Source organism: Rhipicephalus sanguineus, chromosome 5 (assembly GCF_013339695.2).
Source record: "Rhipicephalus sanguineus isolate Rsan-2018 chromosome 5, BIME_Rsan_1.4, whole genome shotgun sequence".
In the NCBI taxonomy this organism is placed as follows: domain Eukaryota; kingdom Metazoa; phylum Arthropoda; class Arachnida; order Ixodida; family Ixodidae; genus Rhipicephalus; species Rhipicephalus sanguineus.
The window spans coordinates 35,210,620-35,228,714 of record NC_051180.1 but is presented as its reverse complement, the minus strand read 5'-3'; the positions used below and the strand labels follow the sequence as shown (position 1 = coordinate 35,228,714).

The following is an 18,095-nucleotide window of genomic DNA, read 5'->3' as shown; positions in this document are numbered from 1 at the left end:
ACGTGGACCGAAGCCCGACTTCAAAACTTGCCCATTTCCAGTGTTGTTTTACACAGAGGTACTTCCCGGTCCTCCTCCTAGTCAAGCTACTGCGGTCGACAGCCTCGTGGGTCTCATCCGACCATGGTTTGTCAGTGACACGGACCGCAGCGACAGTGGCTGAGGTTTGAGCCACTTGTATATAGAGGACTTTTATACTCGTACTAGTAGTCAACTTGTTATTACCATTATTTCCAGTAGTCATATAACTTTGGAGTACTCATCGATGCCTTCAACGATTGTACATGCCGTCCTGGTGAAGACGCGTTCAAGAAGGTTTGCTCAACAGAGAAGCCACGACATGTGTAACATTGGATTACTAGCGCATGTTGATACACATATGTTGAGACCCTCGTACTTTCTGTGTAAATAGATGTGGTGAGGGGGCGCGAAAGCCTCTACGAAGAAGAGTTCCCTTAACTATCGTAGATGTATATGTTTGAACTGTTGTAAAAGTGACAACTCGCGGTACATAGAGATGTGTATGAAGCAGCACCTGTGAATGCTTTCTCACCTTCACAATATACCTCATAACCACATTAAATGTCTTTCCCAGTCCGAAATGTGTCTTGTATATTTAATGCAAAACTAAACGTCGACCGGTAGCCAAAAGAAAGCATAATAAGTTGTCAGTACACACAATAATCGGACTGTACTTTAAAAAAAAAAAGCAGGCTATTCCGAGCCATTACGCGTTGCCACTGTGGTATAGCATCAGTGAATTGCACATACTGCAGATCTGCTGACACAGTAGAGAATGACTGGACGTTGCTTAACTGGCCTGCAAATGCGAATTTTTGCTGAAATGCACGATGTGTGGGCCTAGAAGAGAGAGGCAGTAGCAGCAACTTGCTAAAGGAAACACTCCACGTGTTTCTATCGAGGCCGGTGCTTGGTTAGACTGAATGTACATTAACTATGGCAGCCCTAAAACTCGGTTTTAAGAGTTGTTGCCTAACTGCATGTGTACTTCAACGCTGTGCTTAGGCTAGAGGGCTCAGGAAAATAAAAAGAAGATACCAAAGAAATAGGCGGTCTAGCTTAGCAAGTAATTTGATAATTGTCAAGTAATTCATCAATGAACGTGCTGAATAGTTTTACAGCATTCTGACCTTTCTCGTGACGCACAAATCTCCGTTATCCGATTGAACGAGTCATTCGACACTGGAGTGATATTGACCTCCGTAATGCATGGAACTCATGATAGACTTACGTAGTGAATTCCCACGCATGTCCTTTTGCATCAACCAATGACAACTGCGCAAATATCAAGACTGTGAATGTCGCTGTGATGTGAGTAACAAGCAATATGACCAGTATTATTCACGTTTCAATTGGCGAAAACAGCAAGCTCTTCAAAACCTGACGCGAGCCTCGTGTGCTGCTCCGGACGCGTCAGAGCAAGGCGGTACGGCCAACCGAGGTGTAGACGCTGCTACCAAGAGAAGTATTTCTTGGGAGGCCGCCTCGCTTCTCGGTGGGCCATCGCGAAGTACGGCTGCTCGGAGACCCAGAAGCGCGTGGACATGTAATAGCTGTTCGGCTCGGCCCACTCCGGTATCTTGAAAGAGGCATCCTTCTCGGTGCTCGTTCCCTCGCAGCACCGCTGGCGCAGACTGCCGCACAGGCTGGCCATCGCCAGCACCACCCCCGTGAGTGTGATCAGCACAGACGAAATCAGGGCCACCCTCTGCACCGATGGAAGCGAAGCACGCAGAACCTGAATGATTGCACCAGGCAGCGGCGTAGGTGGGCCATTTGCTTGGAGAGGAATTCGAGGCGACCCAGCAGGCGTCACCGGCGGGGAGGGGAAGGGGGCGGGAGACGAATTAACTTTGCAGTTAGGGAGGCAAACAAAATAATTCCATCATTGCTGTGGTCAAAATTTGGAAGCGTACCTGCGCAGGGTCCGTTCCAGCAGTGCACTACATGACTACAACCGTGGCCTCCGCGGTTAGCGCCGGCAGCGCGCAGCAACGGCGCACTGCCGGAGCTAATCGCGAAGGCCCCGCTACAACGAAATGCTGCTGGCGTACAGCTTTTTCGGTTATTACTAAGGCTGCTAAAGCATATGGCTCGGGTGGGGAAAAGAGAGCACCGTTTCTCTCCCGTAAATGACGCCTCCGGCCTTATCTCAAAGCCCGTGCATCGTCTTCCTATTTCCTGTCCTCGCTAAGTGCGCGCCTTTTGCTTTGCGATGATCAACCAACTAGCTCTAGATGTGTTATTTTGGCCTTAGGCATATTTGGTGAAGTATGCAAATGGGAAACAGCTAAGCAAGGGTCACTCTATTGAGTCTTCATAGAGTGTGTCTTTCACGTTACTCCGTGGACGTTGGCTCCTTAGGCCGGTACACTACCCGGAGTTCACACTTCGTTTCCTCCCTCTCAAGGTGAACTACAATATATCAGCTGCACCCTATACTCATAATCTACTCCATCGTATTCTCGTCACGCCCTTTCAGCGTTACGCCGATATCAGGTGACAATACGGGTGTCGGCTTCACCAGCATGCGCTTACCTGGCGCGGAGTGAGCAATGTGACGCGGTCATTCTCCGGCTCAGAGTAGAGGACGCACGAGTCGTTGAGCCGCACGCGACCCCTTGCGCAGGTGCACACCGAGTCGCGGCCGCACACGACGCCCAGTCCCGTGCAGCCTGCCACGGCGCGATCACAGCGATCGCCGTACGAGGCCCAACGACGGCAGGGAGCCAGGCCCACCGACTGCAGGCCCTCGGCGCACTTGCACGTACCATTCACGCACCGAGAGTTGGGGTCTGCCGACGAGCATGCCTCGGAGAAGAGGCAATTCTCCTGCGTGATTGAGAGAATCGCACAATGCACTGGTTAGCTTAGCATTGTTGTCGCATTGAATCGGCGGCGCTCACTACAGGATTCAAGACACGAACCCAAACGAAAGCCAAGAACTATTCCCAGCTGGAGGAGGAGGCCCTCGCTCTCGTATTCGGCGTGACCAAGATTAGAGACTACCCGCGTGGGAACCACTTCGAACTGATAACCGACCACAAACCGTTAACGGGATTCTTCAGCCCGGACAAGGCGATTCCGCCAGTGGCCGCTGGCCGCGTTCAACTTTGGCCCTGTTTTCGGGAGGATATCGAGAGAGCCTGGCCTATCGCAAGGGGTCAGAAAATTTACTCGAGACATAACAATATAAATATGTATGCACTGACACGAACATATAGTTTGGTGGTCTGACTCTACCCCCTCCATCCTGAAGCAATATCGTCAATACGCTCCTGGTGGATGGTAATTTTTCCCGTTCATAACTTTCCAACATCTTACGCAAAACTGACTGGCCAGAGGACACCAGTTAATTTCCTTTCCTCTGCTAGCTTCAACACTAGCTAAGGAGGGAAGGTGTTTGAGGTTCGAATCGGCGCCCCTCGATGACTCGAGTGCACGATGGCAGCGCGAAGGAAGAGCCGTTGTCCAGCGAAGAGACGCTTTATTGCCACACTCAGGCGTCTGCCCGGGTCCAAGCCCGAACCTCCGCTCTCCTCTCACATCCAAAACAGCCTCTTTTCAACGTTCAGTTAGACAAAGAGTCCCTCAACAAACCAATCACACTTGGGGGTTGGCATCACCACAACCAATGGCACAAACACTTTCATGACAGACACGGCATTGGTCTAACGTACGACACAATCTACAACACGCGAGGGGATAGGTTCACTGCGCAACACGTGTCATCTCACTCTCCCCTACGTTATAGTCTGAGCATGCCCCTGACGTCCGCCAGCGCCGAAAGCTCGGCTCGGGCTCAACCGGCCCGCGTACCAACGTCTCTTTCAAGAAGCCGCCACACAAGCAGCCAGAAATTCCCCAGGCCCCGGCCACTGGTGAAATGTGTACGCGATAGTGCGTTGCTCGCCAGTCTAATGACACTCGGTCATTACATGCAGCTGGGGGCCGGTTCACCTGAACGCTCCGAGTTCCGTAATTACGACCAGACAGCGATTGTACACAAAGACATCCCCCGGTCGCATCCGGCCAAGCGGTCGCAAGACCAATTCCTCGCGTTCCCTTTTGCGGCGCCGACACGTGTTTCTTGTTAGCAGCAGGTTCTCGGAACGGCAGCGCAGGTAAACGCTCAAAGGGTGCATGCGGATGCTAAACAATAACTGAAACCAGGCGGCCGTGTGTCGCGGTCGTCCCACCGGCGCGACGGTCTTCCCGTTCAGCTCCTATCTCCTCCCTTTTGTTACAAGCAAGGAGGCGGCTTTGGCGGCCCTGCGCTTTGACGGCGTCACCACAGAGTCGCCTTTCTTTCCCAGAGCGGGGCCTTCCGCGTCTGCTCTTTGCGGCGCCGACACGCGGGAATCCTCTGCGCTGCGCAGTTTGTACACTGAACCACACAACAACACGCTGACTCTGCATGCCTCAGACTGACTCCTCCCCCCTCAAGAGTGTTACTGGACGCTCGATGTCCACGTAACACGATAAAAAAAACAAAAAAAAAACACCGCACAAAATAAATAGGAAACTCTTCACGCACGCAAGTGCTGGATCAATTTCCATTTCACACTCAAAATAACAACTTTCTCGACATACTGCGGAGAAGAAACAAACAAAATCCGTGCGACGACCAACAATTATGACACACTCTGAATGAAATCAACAGTATTAATGAGCTCATGGTAGCTTGACACAAGGCACGCAAACTTTCCGGAGTCCTGTTGCATAGTGTCTCTCACATTCACCGCACCATCATTGTCCCAACACGTGAGACTCACTTTGTGCGCCCTTCAGGCCCCGCAGAACACACTCAAAGGAGGCGACGGACTCCGCGTCAGCTATATCTTAGGCTCAAAGGATCGCACCCGGTTCGAAAAAGAATCAACACATTCCACAAAGCATCGCTTCATTACATATCAACACTGGCCCTATAAAACGAATCTGATACACCTATACACACAGTCCTATGACTTAAGGGTAAGTCTACACTGCAATAACAAAAGGAATGCCTACAATAAACAAGACATTTGCATCTAGACACAAAATATTTGTCTGAGCTATGTTACACAACACTTGACACTTAATCCGAAATGCGAAAAAAAAACAAACTTGCTCATTCATTCGATCCAACGTAACTAGTTCAATAGCTAGCGATAAAGTCATAAACAGTCTGCGTCAAACATAACAGGCTACTTACATAACATTTATAACAGTCTACTGACATAACGGTTATATGAACACAACCCAAATGATCATCCGAGACGCGAAAGAGCATCAGCAGCCTTGTTCAGCGCGCCTTTGATATAAACAATTTCTATGTCATATTTTTGGATCGCCAATGCCCACCGCGTTAGCCTAGCACTTGAGGGAGCCGCGCGAGTCAGGAAAGTCAGCGGGTCATGGTCAGTCTTTATTTTGACCTTTGTGCCAAATAGCCACGTACCCAAAGACTCTAGCGCCCACACAATTGCAAACGCCTCCCGTTCAATTGTGGACCACTTTTGTTGCAACGGGCTCAATTTCTTACTAAGGAATGCAATTGGCCGTCCAGTTTCTGCCCTTAAGGCCATTGGTACTCTATACATATGTGGTCGTGTCTGCTTAGCACCGGGTGACAATGTGATTTTGTGCTCACCAAACTTACTTCGGCCAGGCCGGTCCGACATCACCTCTCTATACTCATGAAGAACCGCATTGAGTTCCTCCCTTTGGCTAGAACTTACATCACTTGCTTGGGCAGCCACAGAAACTTGGCCGCACGACTTTACAGCATGCGGTGCCATCTCAATGTTCCCGCACTCTGCGTCGGCCTCGAATACCACCCCTACATTGTTAGCTCGCGCGTGATACGGTCGGAGCTTATTAGCATGAACTAGCCTCTCAGCACCCGTTGCGTCCACTACAACGTAACTGTCGGCCCGCGTTCTCTCTTTTACGGCCACTGGTCCTTGCCACTTCGGTTGCAATTTGCTGCCGCCCTCACTTTGCATGACGAGGACTTGATCCCCCACTGAAAACTCCTTCCGGGTGGAGCGAAGGTTATACTTCTGTGTATAAAGCTTCTGGATTTCGCTGCTGCGCTCATCCACAACTTTTGCGACCTCACTCATTTGTTGTCTCAGCTCTTTCAAATAGACTGCCGCTGGTTTGCTTAGCCCAATCGGAGGAGTCCACTCACCAGTCCACGATTTACGGAGAATGCTGAGGGGCCCATGTGGTGCGCGACCATACATAAGTTCGAACGGTGACTTCCCCGTAATGTCATGCGCCACTTCGCGATACGCCCACAGCAAGCAAGGCACGTAGCGGTCCCAATCTCTCCCGTGCGTGCCGATTACGTGGCGCAGCATACCTTTGAACGTCCCATTCCAGCGTTCCACGATGCCGTTACTCTGCGGGTGATCGGGCGTCGCGAACCTCATTTTTACACCTAACCTATCCATGAGCTCCACCGTTAGTTTGGCAGTGAAATTTGTCCCTTGGTCGCTACATATCAGCTCAGGCGTTCCGCAGCGACTAAACACATCTATTAGAGCTTGACACGTTGCCTTGGCTGTCAATGCCCGCAGTGGAATCACTTCTGCCCACCGTGTACACAGGTCAACAACGCTTAAAGCATACTTATGACCCCGCGAGGAAGCTGGCTCAAGGGGGCCTATGCAGTCAAGGTAAATTACCTCAAAAGGTGTCTGCGGTCTGTTCAAAGGCGTTATAGGCACCCGATCGGTCTTAAGCCTACGCGCGTGAACCTGACACCCATGACAGCTCTGACAATGGCGCTTTACATCCGATCCCAATGATGGCCAATAAAAGGAGGCTTTAATGCGCTTTTTCGTTTTCTTTTCTGAGAAGTGACCACCGCAAGGGCTGTCGTGTGCTAACTCTAGCACTTCGGCTCGGCGCGACTTTGGTACTACTAACTGGAGGCACTGTTTCCCGTCTAACTGCTCCCTATGATAGAGCAACTGACCGTCAATTACCATGCCGTGCGACCCGTGTTTTGCCTGGCGCCAAGCATCGGCCAGTGACTCATCTAGTTTTTGCTCCTCTGCGAAAGAACTCTCAGTGACCGGCCCAAGCCGCTCGCTGTTCTCAATAATATATTCTCCTACAGAATTCTGACTTTCTAACTGACCCTGCTCCAAACATGACGTGGAATTAGACGCCTGCGGTTCCAACGCCTGTGCGTCCTGCTCCTCCTCTCCTTTATCTTCTAACGAGGTGTTTGCCTCACCCTCGGTGTTAGGTACCTGTTGCTCACTGCTTGGTGGTTCCTCTAATGTGCGCTGCACGGCGTTAGCGCTAGGGTTAGAGCCTTGAGACACCTGCTCTTGGTCTCTCAATGGTAAATGCTGCTCCGTTACCATCTCCTGTGCAGTGCAGCTGATTCCCATATCATGCTTCTTCAGGTCATTCATTAGCTCTTGACGGCAGAGACGAAGGCATTCGTAATCTTCCGGTGTAAGTAGTACGGACGCACTGGTACTCAACTGATCAGTTACGGCGCAAAGTAAAGTCACACGCTGAGTAGCGCTCCCTGACGAGTGTGGAAGGCCGAGAGGCACATACATTAGGCGCGCTGTAACGCCCTGACCGAAAGCACCAGTTAGCTTTATTATGCCACTACTCTGACCCAAAATCTCGGCGGTTACCTCCTTCGCTCGTATCACTGTGATATCCGCACCTGAGTCAATGCGCGCGAAACAGGGCTTGTCTCCGACGAAAATTTCAATCCTCGGATCTCCCATCAGTGAATTGTTCATAAAGGCAGGGTACCGCGACGGTGTGGCTGGGCTCTCAAATGACCTTTCCTTCTGGGGAGCTACGCACGCAACCTCTGCTTTCTTAGCGGCAGTGTCTCGTGAAGACTCGCAATCCCTTTGAAAGTGGCCCCTTTGTCCGCATCCAAAACATACTCCTGAGTTAGGGCTGAAGTTTGGACCAGTGGGTTGTTTGGGGTGCGGCCTATAATTCTGATTTCTTACTGCAGTGCCGCGGTAATTGCTCTGCCTGCTGCCGTCGAGACTTTCTTCAAAATTTGCGGCTAACTCCGCTATATCCTTGGGCTTCAACCAGCCCTTTACTTCCTGCTGAGTGACCAGTGAGCGGAGATCACTTGACATTAACTGCTTCAGCCTATCAGCTATCAGCAATTCCTGAAGGCTCTCAAATGACTGCACCTCTCTACTTCTGAGGTAGTATGTGAACATTGTCTCCAGGCGTGCCGTCACTTGGCTCCAAGACTCGTCTGCCTCTCTTTTAATTTCTAGAAACATTCGGCGGTACTCACTTGGAGTCATCCGCAGTTCCTTTAAAACTTTAGATTTTAGATCTGGGTACGCCATTACCCAGCCTCCGATTGATTGGCAACAAATGTCCGCATCTTGTCACTTAAGAATGGCAATATAACAGTGCCCTGCACTTCCTCAGGTATGCTCAACGCCGCAAAAAGAGCGTCCACATTCTTGAACCAGGCGGGGATCATTGGCTCATTAGTGGGCATGGGCGCAAGGACTGCTTTCAACTCTTTCGCGTACCATGCAATACCGCTATGCCGGTTACGGATTTCCGGCTCCTCTGAAGAGGCACGCGACGACCTCATCTTCTCCAGCTCAAGCTTGAGCTTTAATGCTTCTATCTCAAGCATCAACTCCCGAGTGCGATCCGATCCATTTACACTGTCACCTTCCATAACATTTCCCTCTGAATCCGACATCTCCCAGAGTGTGCCTGAACGCAAGTGCATTCAGTAAAAAGGGCCCCGAGAGAGCACAAAGCGAGCCTCACCTTGCCGTGATGCGTCGCCCGGTGTCGCTGTCAGTTGCAGCTGCGTCCGTCCCGTCTCTGACGCTTGTCGTTACGAAGTCGCTCGATGCTCGCGGTGCTCCACCGGACCACCCTCGCCGTTGCGTCAGTCCCTCACGTCGACGTCTCTTGCCGCTCTCCTCCCGATGCAGGACACCGCAGCGCCTCGTCAGTCGCTCAACGAAGTCGTTCGGCTTCGCCCTTGTTCGCTGACACCCAGCGCTCACGTGTCGCTCAACTCCTGGCTCCAAAGTTGACCGGCAGGCTCGGAATGTCAGTACTGCTTCAGGCAGCTCACCAGCAGGTCCCAATAGCAGCGAGCGTATTGACAGCTTCGCCGGGCTTCAGCACCTTCCTCGCTGCGGGCTCTCCGATCCTAGGGTCGACTGCGCCAGTTAATTTCCTTTCCCTACTATCCTCTGCTAGCTTCAACACTAGCTAAGGAGGGAAGGTGTTTGAGGTTCGAATCGGCGCCCCTCGATGACTCGAGTGCACGATGGCAGCGCGAAGGAAGAGCCGTTGTCCAGCGAAGAGACGCTTTATTGCCACACTCAGGCGTCTGCCCGGGTCCAAGCCCGAACCTCCGCTCTCCTCTCACATCCAAAACAGCCTCTTTTCAACGTTCAGTTAGACAAAGAGTCCCTCAACAAACCAATCACACTTGGGGGTTGGCATCACCACAACCAATGGCACAAACACTTTCATGACAGACACGGCATTGGTCTAACGTACGACACAATCTACAACACGCGAGGGGATAGGTTCACTGCGCAACACGTGTCATCTCACTCTCCCCTACGTTATAGTCTGAGCATGCCCCTGACGTCCGCCAGCGCCGAAAGCTCGGCTCGGGCTCAACCGGCCCGCGTACCAACGTCTCTTTCAAGAAGCCGCCACACAAGCAGCCAGAAATTCCCCAGGCCCCGGCCACTGGTGAAATGTGTACGCGATAGTGCGTTGCTCGCCAGTCTAATGACACTCGGTCATTACATGCAGCTGGGGGCCGGTTCACCTGAACGCTCCGAGTTCCGTAATTACGACCAGACAGCGATTGTACACAAAGACATCCCCCGGTCGCATCCGGCCAAGCGGTCGCAAGACCAATTCCTCGCGTTCCCTTTTGCGGCGCCGACACGTGTTTCTTGTTAGCAGCAGGTTCTCGGAACGGCAGCGCAGGTAAACGCTCAAAGGGTGCATGCGGATGCTAAACAATAACTGAAACCAGGCGGCCGTGTGTCGCGGTCGTCCCACCGGCGCGACGGTCTTCCCGTTCAGCTCCTATCTCCTCCCTTTTGTTACAAGCAAGGAGGCGGCTTTGGCGGCCCTGCGCTTTGACGGCGTCACCACAGAGTCGCCTTTCTTTCCCAGAGCGGGGCCTTCCGCGTCTGCTCTTTGCGGCGCCGACACGCGGGAATCCTCTGCGCTGCGCAGTTTGTACACTGAACCACACAACAACACGCTGACTCTGCATGCCTCAGACTGACTACACCTCTGCTTATCCTCTCGCGCTCGCTTAGCTTTCGCCCCCCCCCCCCTTTAGTGAGAGTTTTCTGCACCCAACATGGCTTTGTAATGCCTTCGGGATTGGAGGTACTGGAAGCATTATGCACCTCGCATGGTTTTGCAGTGCGTCCAGGATAGGCCCACCATTGACCAAGCCACGTTGTCATATGATGACGTTGTCACGTGACGTCGTGATGACGTCACCACACGATGATGATATTTTGCATCACTCGTGTTGGTGTCGACGCCGCCAGTCACTTCTCGCGTTTGATGAGGCATATATGAGGCCTTCACATTAAAAACTCCGAACTCACGTGCAGAGCCTGCCCCTTGTGGCAAACGTCGTAGAAGCGGTCGTAGATGGACTTCTTGGTCGGGCAGTCACACAGGAGCGAGCGATCGAGTAGGGAATACCTGCAGGTTGCCCCGCGACTCTTGCAGCGCTCGCTAAAGCACTCGTGTCCCATCTCGCCGTACGCAGCTGCCCGCCGCAGGTTATCCGCGTTGCCCACCAGGGACGTCTGCGCCGTCACCACCAGCTCCTTAATTAGACGCGGGCACGACGCCTTTTACTTAAGCAGTCGCTAACGAGACGGACGAGAAATATGTCGCTGAACTGGTAATTTACTCCTTTCGGGGTCCCGGAATGTCCATAAAAGTGAACGGGATCTACTTCTAACCGGAAAAAACTGCAAGCTAAAACCAAGCACTCTACATACACACGGACGCACACACATGAAAGAGATTTGAGCCCCCCTTCCTCCCTTCAAGCCCTCGAAAAAAGATTCCGGCTAACGCCTGCTTCTGAGCGAAATCAACATCAAGAAAAGAAAAGTAAGAAATTAAGACGTAGGAATGAAATAACAAGGTACAACACATAAAAAAATTAACAAATAAAAATAAAATAGCAATAAAAATACCACGAGGCAGGCAATATTTCAAAAAGACAAGAAAATGCAGAATTCTTTTTATTTAATCTCATTCCGGTGATTGAGTACGCCCAAGAATTTTTTTTTCTAGCCAAATGGCCTTTAGCCATAGAGGCATTCTTCGTGTACGATTTCAAAATTTCAGTTGCCTGTGTTTAGATCACATACGTTGAAACACCGCCAGCAAGTGACTGGCAGGTTTGAAACCTAGCCCGAATATAAGGCTCTCTCTAGCATACGTTACGAGAAACATGTGTGATAGCATTAGTTACTTTTATTTTTATTTATTTACTTTTGCTACAAAGGGAACAAGTCATGTACACACGTTTTACCACCACCCCTAATTGACACACAACATACATTCCCACATTTGCCTGCGTGCCACGCTTAACGTTTCTCACATTTCCCCCAAAGTGTAACTTTTGAGACTTATCCAAATTTGTTTTCGAAATGGCTGTTGCTAGGGTTACGTCCAGACGTAACTGTAGTCACCGCTATCGTTACGTCCAGTTTAAAGTCCCTAGATTTTTCCCTGTTGAAGAGCAGGGAAAAATCTAGGGACTTTAGTTCGGATGTGGTTTTCCACAGACGTGAGTACATTATTCTGTTGCTCAGTGAAGGCCCTCTGCGCCCTTCGGGCGCGGAAAACTAATCGTGGCTTCGCCCTCGCTTCGCGAGTGCGGCCATTTCGCTATCGCTCAATGGCCGGTTGGCAGGGTCACGGTCACGCGCTACTGGCCGCTGTCGCGGCCACGCGCTGTTTAGCCCGCGCGCCTGCCCCTTCGGGTCAGGCGGAGGCGCACGTAATCCACGAGCCGCGTCGCGCTTCTCTGGCAACAGACTTGAGAACACCAGAGACAAAAAAAAAAAAAAAACACCATCAGCGAGGTTCGAACCAACGCCCTCGCAGTTTCGAGCACGACACGCTAGCCACTGCGCCACTGAGGCCAATCGGTTCGGTAGATCTAACGGGCTGTATTTGTATCGTCACGCTGGACGTAACTTCTAAGACTCTTTATTCTTACGTCCAGACGTAACTGCAACGGCTCCTACTGTTACGTCTAGACGTAACGCTAGACACTTCCTTTTGAAATACAGTGAAAGACAGGCATATCTTTTTGAACACTTCTAGTGCTGCTGAAGCCACTACGAGCTTCACTGCACAACAAGCGACCGCCAGGTACCACGTTTCCGTCACTATTTGACCGTTTGGTTCTGTATTACAAAAATTACAACACGCCTCCAATTTACTAACATGAAGTATAATCTACGACGCCTTGGTGGCCAGCAACGTCGCTTATATTACATAAACACATTAACACACGGGCATATACAAGTTAATTGGTTGTCACAGCGAAACATCGATTTCGAGAAACACAGGGTTTACTGACAGACAACAACGCTTTCTAGAGAGTGTAATTAATTACGAGCTACAATTGCAACGTCCATAGCGCACCGCTTTTTTAAAGGCAAGCGCCCACCGAACGAGCAAATTAAACAAATGCTCGCCACCTTTTGCTCGGTCAGCGCTCTTCCCCGCACGTCACTTCTGCCCTGCGGCAAAAACAGCACTACGACTATGATATATTTTTTGTGGGCCTGTGGCGCCACCCAACGAACTTTATTCGCATGATAGAGCCGTATATACATGCCCTCCGAGATGTGACGCACGGTTGTTGGGGGGGATAGCCCTCTCTATGTGTTTCGTGATTGCTCGTGCAGGTATTTAACCAACATTTTGTCTAGTTTTTCCAAATAATGTGAGCGTATTACATGGCTAGCATATTGTTTGTGACTTCTGATTTGTGAATTTACTACCATTCCTCCAAATGTCCCGATAAAAGCCGCTAAGAAATGGCGATAATAAATAAATAAATAAATAAATAAATAAATAAATAAATAAATAAATAAATAAATAAATAAATAAATAAATAAATATGATAGGCTTTAGTAAGCTTCATCGCAATGCATGAAGGTTAATCAGGTCGTATAAACCACTGGCGTAAATCACAGGGGGGGGGGGTGTCAGGGGGGGGGGTCCTGACACCCCTTGCAAGTGGCCCCCTTTGAGATTTATCTTTTAAATGTCATATATTTGAAGTGCTTGAGCGTTATAAGTTATAAGTTATAAGTTATAAGTTATAGTGCAATCAACTTTTTTTGTTAATGCATGTTTACTTTGTAGTGTGTAGGCCTGTTTTAATACCCCTCAGCTGTGTGAGGCTAAATCGCAACTACCGCTCGACCGCTTTCGGAGAATACTCAATAGCAAACTCCAATTACATGATCCGGGAAACCAAGCTAGTTTTTTTAAGTTTATTTCGAAGCATGATTTAACTTTTTAATAAATAAAAAATGCCGCCATGGCAAGATGTTTGTTCCCCCTTACGATTTTTTTTTTTTTGGAATTACGCCACTGGTACGAACTGTATTGTGGTGAAACGTTTAATAGCAGCAGTATCAATGAGAACTAACAGACAATGCCAAGAAAAATATAGGGGATGTTGCTTGTAGTAATTATGGTATAAATGTGAAGAAAGTCAAGTGGATGAAAAGATAACTTGCCGCCGGCAGGGACCCGCACTGGCGTCCTTCAAAGGTCGCGGGTTCGGTCCCTTCCGGCGGCAAAATATCTTTTTGTCCACTTTACTTTCTTCACATTTATACGATAATCACTACAAGCAGCATCCCCTATACTTCCCCTATACCTTCCTTGGCATTACTGCCTATCAGTTCTCATAAATATTGTGTCTAAAAAAAGCGAGCCCTTAAAAATTCTCCTTCTTTCCTTCATTAATAGTAGCAATGACAGATATGAATGTATTTAGGCGTAACAAGAGTAGAAGCAAGTACCTGCGGGTTGCATCCAGTCTTTTAATTACTCTCAATTGTTTGAGCGCGTTATTGTACAGTGGTATAATCCACCGAGGTGAACGGAACAATTGTCTGCATCTGTCCGCAACCCATTATTACTCCGGCGCTCCGTACAAAATTCAATAATTGACCTGGGACTACCAATACGCATTCTTTGATTATACACGCAAGCGAACCTTCAGAACCCAGGGACAAAAACGGGTGCAATCGGTGATCGACCGCTTTAAGTGACTCGGTTAAATGATCCCATTTATTTCCGCGTGGAATGCAATAACTCCGATAGGCGAGAGTACGAGTACAGAGACAGAGAGAAAAAAAAAATAGAAAGAAAAGAGAGATAAACAGAGAGAAAAAGATAGAAAAAGAGAGACAGAGAAAGAAGTAGACAGGAAGAGAAAAAAATAGAAACGGACACAAGGAAAGTGAGGGTGAGGAGGTGAAAGGGTAATGCCTAGCAAGTGTGGGAAAGGGAATTGAGGGAAAGGGGGAGGGCAACGCCACCAGCTCCGCTGCTTCCTCAGTCTTCGCACAACTACTGCGTATCTGCCCCAATATATATTTTTTTTTTCTGAAGATGAGAAGAGGCATCTCACCACGGCTGATGGTGGTGGTGAAAAGCACTTATTTACAAAGGGATCACGGCTGAGGAAGCACTTGAGCTGTTCTGGAGCTTGCCAGAGAACTCTAACAATAGGGATGACGCGATGGCTGGTGTTCCGAATGAGCACCACTTCTCTGGAAACGCTTACAACCCGAATTTGACTGTCACGCGACAGCGGCGCCGCTGGTGCTCAACTAGAAAAAAAAAGAAAAGAAGTCCGCAAGAAGTACATGCGCAATGTACGTGACGGTCAGACACGTGCGAATTGCTTCGCACCATTTCACAAGAAAAAGCAGACTGTCTCAAGTGGACAGTGGGACATTTGGGCCCCACTTTTTTGTTCGCAGTAAAGCACTTGTCGACTTTCGAATCGGCTCTCTCGGCAACAAGATGTGATCAATACATCACGAGAAATGTTTTTAGCACGATAAAATTTGTTCCCTCATTGTGTCCGTAGGAAAATTAAAGTGAAACTTTCTTTACATGTATACTCTATCGCAGTGGTTCTCAGCCATGGACGTTTTCGGGACCCCTTGTGAACCCGTGGACGTTATGAGGGACCCCTTGCAGTGAGAGAAAAAGGGGAGGGGGAGGGGGGGTCATAACTTAACAGAGCATGCAGCGTGAAATAAGTGCCTTTTATTCCTCCCTGGCAAAGAATGGTCAAACTTAAGTGTCACACCAATTCGACCTTAACAGCTTGTCAATAACATATCCACGTTGATAGCTATTTCTTGGGTTAATTGTTGCCTTCTTCATTTTTAGAGGACCAGTGGTGAGTAGTGGGATCTGCCCAATTACTGTGGCACATACTCGCTCGTGATGATGATAGTTTTCCGATAGCCTTCAAATATGCAAGCCTAGAAAAAGTATTCTCGCCTTCATATGTCGTAGAAAACTGCAACAAAAGCTTTACAGCCATATCATGGAGAAGGGGAAACATAGGTCAAGCTCTGCCGCAATGGAGCGATGTTCTGCGGTGAAGCATACTAAAAATCAGAAGGGGCCGCTGTCACGGAGCACCGTGTGCCTCCAGAAAAAAAAATTAAATAAATAAATAACAGCGAAGCTGTTTAAGCAAGCCATAATTTGTGCGGCCTATCAGAAAAATATGATCATCATAGTTTGCCTCAGACAGGCTGGCCGATGTTTCGATAGGTGGACCTATCTTCGTCAACGGGCCTGATCTTACTTGGCGTGTTAGTTTTGAAAGGGTTAGTTAGTGACTTATAGGGACACTAATGTTTCACATTAGTGCCCCTATAATCCAGTACGAAAATGATGATTCGTGCATGCGTTTACCTAAACAACGTCCTTCTGGCATTAGGAGGCTTTGTGGCTTTAGAAAGCGATCTTATTCATGAGTAAGGACACTAGAACCGGTAAGGGTAGCAAGGCGGGCTTGTCGGTATGTCACGTTCACTTTGTAACAGCGCAGTAAAGAACAAGGACACGCCGGGAAGGATGCTGTCACTTGTCCCTTTAATAGGGAGGACATCGCCGGGCAGATCCCAAGGGCTGACATATCGGCCCCCCGAAACGCACCACGAAAGCGCGGACAACTTAAAGTAGGTCCTTTTAGTGCGCCAGCGAACGCCGGTTGTGGTCCAAAGACCGAGTCAGAGCCGAGAGTTGATAACAGAAACAAAATATATTCTCAGTTAAGGCAGTACAAGCATCACACAAACATGCACACTCGGCTGGTATCAATTAGAACCCACAATATAACTTAGATGGTGTTTAAAACAACGGCAACAAAACAAAGAGATCACGCTCTACAAATGCAATCTCATGCATTACACGCTATTCAAGAACAGTTAAAGTCCTGAATATCCACCAACGTGTCCAGTCCACAATTCTTGGACGTAACTTGAATGCTTCTCTTCCAAGAAACACTCACGCAAACAGCACACACCACTGTGTGTCGTCAAATGTCTCCTTCCCGGTTCGTCGTCTTTGCTGTGCTGTTACAGAGTCACTAGAACGCCTAAAGCCGCCAGCAAGATTGCATGTGCAATCTGTCATTAACGATCGCAGCGCCCCAGTGTATTTCTCTAGTAGCTTTTTTAGCAAACACTACAAGGTCGGAGCACTGCGCGTTGCGCGTACCTTGAGCGCTACGTGCCGTCCATCCGGCCGAGTGATCCTACAGGCGACGCTCGCATTGCGAACGCTCATAGGTGCCTTGATGCTGAGCAGGGAGTCCACCACCACCACGGCGCCGAAGAGACCCGTCCGCCAGGCCACCGATACCACGCTGCTGCCCGCGGACACGTCCCAGGAGATGTTGGCCGGCTCATCAGTTGCCGCTGAGCAGCTGAAGAGCAGGGGACGGCCGTCGACGCTCACGGGGCGCAAGGCGCGGAGTCGGAATTCTGGAACCGAAATTTTCTCTGGATTGACTAGCCACTGCTCGTCCAAGGCCAGGCGCTGAACCGGGACGAGGGCGACTCCGGAACCGAAGGTGCAAGCTGCAGCCACCATCAAGGCGTACATGCCTTCTTCTTCTCTTCTTCATTATTGTGCCAATTGTGGCACGTGCCCACAACTATCCCTTGGCCAAGGTCGGTTGATGGTTTGGCCCAATCCACTATGGTAGAACGGCCTGCCGGTGGTGGTGTACTTTTTACTACACCCAAAAAGAGGGGACCAGTGCGAAGACTGGTTGCGCTGCTGGTTCGATCCCCGGTCCCGGCGGGCGCACTTAGATGGGGGGCGAAATGCAAGAACACCCATGCGCTTAGATGATGTGCACGAAGTCAATCCGGAATCCCTCAATATGGCACGCCCCATAACCACGTCGTGATTTTGGCACGTAAAACTTCACGAATTGGTATTAGCATTGTTATGAAAAACAATACCTAAATGAGCATACCTGGCGTATTAGCTGATGTGTTAACAAGCCATCTGTCTTATTTTTTTATCTGATGTGTATTTTTCTTCGCTACTTTTGAAATATGTAATGTTTTTGTTGTATTTACTTTAACAGTTCTGCAAGTCGACCTTGTGTTATTGAATTCTACACTCATTCCATTATGCTACCATTAATTGCACTGTTTTGAAATTATTGTATCCTTTATGTATTATTATGCTTATTACGCGCTTCTGCTTTAAGTTTGTTGCTGTTGTAACAAACTCACTGCTTGTTATCCCCCTCCCCTCCTCTCATGTAATGCCCTATACTGGGCCTTTAGGGGTAAATAAATTCAATGCAATGTAAATGGTACAATATTTGTCGCCACCGTCATCAACCACACACTCGTCTAATCACGCGCTTCACAGGGCAAGTGCTGCATACTCATCATTACGTATGCCTATTGCAATGTTCGAAGGCCTCTTACAGAAAGCTTTGATTTTATCCCTCG

General features: G+C 49.4%; 1 protein-coding gene across 1 annotated transcript; it reads right to left on the bottom strand.

Annotated features, from left to right (window-relative positions):
- Nucleotide 1: 1 nt before the first annotated feature.
- On the bottom strand, nt 2-17,226 carry LOC119393483 (uncharacterized). Its single transcript, XM_049415919.1, has 3 exons — nt 16,840-17,226; nt 10,641-10,892; nt 2-1,729 (listed from the first exon to the last, which is right to left on the bottom strand). Exons 1-3 carry the CDS (start codon nt 17,224-17,226, stop codon nt 1,475-1,477), a joined length of 894 nt encoding a protein of 297 aa, XP_049271876.1. The 3' UTR covers nt 2-1,474.
- Between the last annotated feature and the right edge of the window lie 869 nt (nt 17,227-18,095).